The 6800-nt window shown below is 36.6% G+C and overlaps 1 protein-coding gene across 1 annotated transcript in view; it reads left to right on the top strand.

Annotated features, from left to right (window-relative positions):
* The window catches only part of LOC107749193 (potassium voltage-gated channel subfamily KQT member 3-like), a 40762-nt gene that overhangs the window by 30887 nt on the left and 3075 nt on the right, over positions 1-6800 (top strand). The window contains exons 7-10 of the mRNA XM_016564293.1: positions 974-1084; positions 2305-2400; positions 2501-2595; positions 3854-3880. Coding sequence (XP_016419779.1) covers positions 974-1084; positions 2305-2400; positions 2501-2595; positions 3854-3880 — 329 coding nt within the window. The remainder of the gene's footprint in view (positions 1-973; positions 1085-2304; positions 2401-2500; positions 2596-3853; positions 3881-6800) is intronic.

Genomic DNA, 6800 nt, shown 5'->3' with positions numbered 1-6800 from the left:
TGGTGTGTTTTATGTCGCAGAATAAAACGTGAAAGTATCTTGAACTTGTGTGAACCACGGACCTTATTTTAGAGGATTTAACCAAACTCCCATTCAAAAAACCCATTGACTCTGGGACGATGGATCCGGAAGTGCTAAAATGCTAACTCGCTTCCGGGTTTTTGCCTACAAAGTGACATCATAGTTCCACCACTCTATTGTAGCTCATTTTTAAAATTCATACGCTTTGAAGGCCACTTTAAAGTTTGTACCAAGCTGACATTATTACTTTTTTAAATTATTATTATTTTTAAAGCAAATATATGATAGCTTGACTGAATAAAATCAGCTCTACACTTATAATTAAGATAAATTTAGTAAAAAAAAATAAAACCTAACTCTTGACATTTTTATGTACCGGTTTAGTGATTTAAGCTTCATTTGGCTCCATTATTGCCACTTTAAAGTTTGTACCAAACCTGCATTGTATTACTGGGCTGTGTAATGTTACTTTTTTCAGTTTTTATGAGTGAATGTATGAAAACTCTCCTGAAAACATCAGCTCCACAACAACAACAAAAATATAATTGTAAAAAAAAAATGCCTTATGCACTTGTTCAATGATTTTAGCATTTTTTGAGCTGCATGGGTGAAGATGCATAAAAGCTTTCCTCCATGATGAAAAGCGAAAGTCAATTTAATAGGAAGGAAAATCTGAACCATTGTGTGTCACAAGTTCAAAAGTGATTTTTTTTAAATGCACGGCAATTCTTTTGACAGCAGCTACCATTTGTGACGGTTTTACATCGGTTCCATTAGTACTACTGATTGTGATGGTTTTATAGCAGCCCCATTTATACCACCTTTCGTGACACTTACAGCAGCTCCATTAATACTGCCTTTTTAATGGTTTTACAGCTCAAGTACTTTGATAGCCTCTTAGCCGTGCTAGCCTTAATCACACTGATGACATATGATTTCACTCTTGTGTCAGATCACCTTGACAACCATCGGTTACGGTGACAAGACCCCAAAGACGTGGGCAGGGCGTCTTCTGGCCGGGACCTTTGCTCTTATTGGTGTGTCGTTTTTTGCTCTTCCAGCCGTGAGTACAGCTTCTTTTTTTCCTAAAATGCATTTTCGCTGTTACAAATTACAGTATAATTGCTAGACTATCCACCTTATTTTTAACGTAAGAGCAGGTACGGCCATTTGTAACTTACGTTGTCATCTGCTTCCAGTTATTATTCTAGCTCTACAAAAACAGTCTGTTATGTTGCTTGATATTGCAAACATTTAATTTATTCATTTTATATAAAATATTACTGACAAAACTCATTATATGCATCTTTAACTACACAGTGTCATATGAACAGCAAATCAATCAGTCTCACAAGATTTAACCCTATTGAAAAAAACAGCATATGCTGGTCAGGTATGTTTTGAAGCATGGAAGCTGGTTTGAGCTGGTTTAAGCTGGTCATGTGCTGGTCCTAAGCAACTAGCTCCTGCTCAGGACCAGCTTAGGACTGGCTTAAACCAGCTCATGACCAACTAAGGACCAGCTTAAAGCAGCTCAAACCAGCTGCCATGCTTTAAGATCTCCTCAGCACCGCGATCCCCCTCAGCAGCGAGGGCTTTCTGACAGCGTGTCCCTCCTTCCTCTCGGGTTTCGGCACCAATGTAACAAAGTTCGTAGTTCAGGAAGAATCGCTCATTATCAATTACGCCACCGGCCTCGCTCCGTTCCCACGGCTCTCGGCCCCGCCCCCACTCGTCACACATACCTAACCAGCATATGCTGTTTTTTCTACAGGGAAGTGCAGCACAAATTGTAAGCTGAATGTGTTTGATTCACTAACACAAACTGACTCATAAGAGAGATCCGAGCAGCTCAATCCTTAGCCATCTTCAAGAAAAGGCTAAAAACACATCTCTTCCATCTTTTTTTGACCCTTTAACACTTGCACTCACTATTCGTTTTCTAATTGCTTGTTTTCAAAAAAAGGCCTCTAACACTATTATTTTTCTATTCTATCTACTTGTTTTCTTCTTATTTATTATATAAAAACAAACAAAAAAACACCTTGCTATGTGTACTGCATTCGGCTAACCGAGACTTGTCATAGCACTTGCATATTATTGCTCTTTTGTTGGTTTTGATCGTTTCTGTTGTCCTCATTTGTAAGTCACTTTGGATAAAAGCGTCTGCTAAATGACTAAATGTAAATGTAACATAATTCGGTTTGGAAATGGTTAGGTATGACAGTATGCTATTTTAAAAATAGCCTACCAGTTTATGCTAAAATCTGGTTATGTTTGTAGGGTATTCTTGGTTCTGGGTTGGCTCTGAAAGTTCAGGAACAGCACAGGCAGAAACACTTTGAGAAACGCAGAAATCCTGCAGCATCATTAATACAGGTAACCAAAAACAAACTTAAATCAGCAGTAAATTCACCCCTTTAGGCTCATTCCTCAACTGCACATTTGCTTAATATTCAATACTGAATATTGATTTCAGGCTGCATGGAGATACTACTCCACCAACCCCGTCAGAGACGATCTCATCGCCACATGGAGATTCTATGAAACTGTGATCTCTCTGCCATGCTTCAGGTATCATACACATACATCGCTCACAAAAAAAATCATTTGAATATATTTTAGTTTACAGGGACTTGCCTTTATGTTGGTCGTCATCATCATGATTTCATGTTATGCCTGGGTTGTTTTATGATTTCACAGATACTCATGACAGATTTCACTTGTTTTATTCTCATGATTTTACGTGCATCTCTTTTTAATGTTCATTTGTTTTGTTTATTTCCATATGTGTGTTTGTCTGCATGCAGAGACAGCATCATCTAGAGGTCTGCTAGAGGTTACAGGGAGGTACTCACACCTGTGCGTGGACAATTTACTTTTCCATCATAATTGTAAAAAAATTATTTGGTTGGAGCCTGAATACAAGATATAAAGTGTATTAATATAAGAAAAAACAAACATTTGCAGCAAATAAGCGATATTTGAGCATATTTATATCTTCTCAAAATGTGAAATTAGCTTTCAATAAATCAGTGCAAAATGTGGTGCTTGTTTGATAATTTCTAGAATTAACGCAGTCTCAAATAATCACTACTGACAGGGACAAATGTATACAAATATAGGTCCATTTTACACTTTTAAGAGCCCTACCAAAAAAGTGGACTCTACTCTAATAAATGTAATTTATTTGTTGTTTTAAAAAAATCTGTCAGAAAACACAAAAATGTTCAGAATGTCTTCGATTGACTAATGGCTGAGTTTGGGAGCAGGACTCAGTTATTACTATTAACTAAAACTAAAACTTTTAAATACATGTCTATTATCTGAAATAACGCAAAAAATAAAATAAGATTGAAATATTACATGAAAAACATTACATGGAAAATAGGAACGTTGCTTTGGCAACTAACTGAAATAAGTTGAAGCACTGAAGTGGCCAACTTGAAATAAATAAAAACTAAAACTGAAATAAATCTAAATTAAACCCAAATAGTAATTATTATTAAATATAAAAATAAATGCTAAGTCTTGAAATCTTTTAAAAATCTCTTTTAAATGTAGCTGCTGTGCTCCCTTACTGACACTTGGCATTGTGATTTCAGTTAGCAAACTATATCTTACACTATTCTATTGATATGTTTACTTATTTTTGGTACATTAAATTAATTTCAGAATTATTTACCAATATTACCAGTTATATGAATATATGTTTGTGCAAGTGTATACTCAAACACACTCTAGTGGTCATTTGGTGCAAATGAAGAGAGTTTTGTTGTCATAAATGTGATCTGGTCAAACTAAATATGTGTGTTGTTTCTGTCACCTGCAGGAAGGAGCCTCTTGAGGTTATGGCTAGGTAAGTCTCTCTCTCTCATTCCCTCTGTCTCTCGCTCACTGTTTTAAAGATTTACAGCATCTCTGGGAAGTGTGAGATTAATGAATCTGTGAAATGTGTTTCCTTAAATAACTCCTAATAATAACCACCACCTCCATTAATTCAGTGCCAAAGGCGTAATGACCAGCAGTGCGTTTCTGTGTGTGTGAGAGATTGGGAGAGCTCGTTTCTCAGTTCGGGGACACGCGGACAGTAGTTCTATATGTGATATTACCGAGTCCATTAGAAAAGAGTGAATTATGGGTCACTGATAGATGACGGTGTCAGAGCAGAGCGAGGGAGAGGGAACATGAGTGTGTGTGGGAGAATTTAATGGACGGCTGGATGTGTGACGTCCGTGTCACTGTAAAGAAAATGATGGCAACTGTTATTAGCGATCTAAGCATGACGAGCCTTGACAAAGATGGACTGCGTATATAATAATCATGAGTATCAGTTGTCCTTGACCTGGACACTGGCCTGACAGTCCATTTGTTAAAAGACGGAAGATTTACAGATAGAAACAGAGGGAGAGTTGGATTGAGTGCTGGGCTTGTTTGTAGCGCCTGACCCGAGTCCTGTAATCCATGTTCAGTCCAGATCAGAGATCAGATTACACATTAATACTGCTAATACATTAGTGCAAAAAACACACACCTACACAAATACACACCTGCGCAAATATCCACATACACTGGGAAACTTGTAGCTTGACATTATCACTACCGGTGACCTACCAAGTCCAAATGGAGAAACTAAAGCAAACACGCACACTTTTACTTTAATATCATGGAAAAGACTTTCGTTCACTTAATTATTTATTTTTTTGTACTGAGCTGAAGATATTTTCTCCACCTAAGGTTGTGAATCGAGAACAGTTTTTTCTTCTAATTTTCTTGATGTTTGGTTTAGCTAACTGTTCTTGAATGTCTAAATATAAAAACAAATAGAGAGTCCACATTTCTATTGCATTGTCCTCATAGTCCAATTCAGGAACAAATGACTCTTATGAACTGATTCTTTTGAGTGAATCAGTAAAAATGATTGACAGATATGACCTAAAGAGTTCAATTATTGACTGGTTTTTCATATGACAAAATGTAGTTAAAGATAAACATTCAAAACAGTTTTGTTGTAATAAATGGTAATTTTTTGTTAAAAATAAAAGTTACCAGAATATGGAGCCCATATAGGGACACGGAGATGGGAAACAATATTATATTTTTAAGTTTTCGCATTCGCTCACAAAACTTGCGTTCTTTTGCAAAGGTATTGCATTCCCCTAAGGAACTTTGCATTCACAAAATTTTTGTATTCTCTCGTTAATGTATATGCTTCCCTGAGCACTGTTTTTCCTTCCACCTCTTATTATTTCTATTATTTCTATTTTGCAAGGGCATGCAAAGTTTCTCAGGGGAAAGAAAAATATTTGTGAAAGAATACAAACTTTAATAAGGGAGCACAATGGTTTTGCAAGTGAACACAAAGTTTCTCAGGAGAATGCAAAATATTTGCAAGCAAACGCAAACTTTATCACGGGAAAGTTTTGCAAACAAACATTTTTTAAGGAACACAAAAGTTTGCGAGAAAACGCATTGTTTAGCATTATTGTTTAGTTAGACTAATTATTGAAAGGAAGAGCTGCTTTTTCAAAAGTGCTCAGTAAAAGAATCAATAATGGACTTGCTAAGTTGAATCAGATTCCTGATTCCTTATGACTTCATTTCCTGACTGATACTTTAAGCCAAAGCTTCACACAACCTTTCTGCACTTTTACATTTTTATTAGTGATTGACCGATATTGATATTTTATAACCGATACCGATACCAATTATTTGCGTGTTTATGTGCCCGATAACCGATATGCAGAACCGATAATTTTAAACTACAGTTTTAGTAGGTTTATAAGCGGTTTAATAGGCTTAAGAGTGAAGAATAATTCACTGGATAATGTTAATTCACTGAATAATATTCTCTGGAATATTGAAATATAACAAACAAAACCTTGTATTTTATTGCAATTCTCAAAACGTTTATCGGTGAATCGGATATTACAAAACTGATATCCGATTATTGTAAAATGCTTAAATATCGGGAAAAATATCGGTAAATCGACATATCGGTCGATCTCTAATTTTTATTAAAACATTGTCTAGTATGCAGGTGATTTCAGGTCTTACCATCCATTTACAGACATTTTGTTCCCAAAATGTAAGCAAAACCTGACCCACTGGTACAAATGCATACAGACACACACACACGCACACACACACATACAAACAAAGCCAAATGGCTGGGAAACCTGCAGCCTGACATTATCAATGACCTACTAAAACAAGTCCAAAATGGAGAAACTGGACCATACACACACTGTTAAGTAGCTTGTGATATTTTGCTCCATTCATTTTTTCATGTGAAATCTATGCGTTGATTCTCTTCCTGTCTGCTCTCACGTTTTCACTGCTTTCCTGTATGTCCAATGAATCTACAACACACACACATAAACACACAGAGTCACTTTTCAATTATTAAAACCCTCTCAGACAGTTTGAATTGACTGTAGACAGATTGTGTTTTGTGTGTGTGTGTGTGTGTGTGTGTGTGTGGGAAAGTGTTGTATCAGTAACTGGTTGGTAATAAGCTGTAATTGTGGAGCATTTCAAGATGTTTCAGTCCCTCTCACCACTTCAATCTTCTTCTTTTCACTGTACCCAAGAGATACTGTGTGTGCCGCAGCACATAGACTGTGTGTGTGTGTGTGTGTGTGTGTGTGTGTGTCCATCCTTGGGGACCCTTCACAAGAGAATGCCCTGCGTTGTTTCTTTGGAAGGGTTCAGTTTCTCCTGCAGTAAGAGAGAGAGAGAGTGTGAGTGTGTGTGTGTGTGTGTGTGTGTGTGTATGC

Source organism: Sinocyclocheilus rhinocerous, unplaced genomic scaffold, assembly GCF_001515625.1.
Source record: "Sinocyclocheilus rhinocerous isolate Xijiao unplaced genomic scaffold, SAMN03320098_v1.1 scaffold919, whole genome shotgun sequence".
NCBI lineage: Eukaryota > Metazoa > Chordata > Actinopteri > Cypriniformes > Cyprinidae > Sinocyclocheilus > Sinocyclocheilus rhinocerous.
This window is presented reverse-complemented; position numbering and strand designations above follow the sequence as displayed.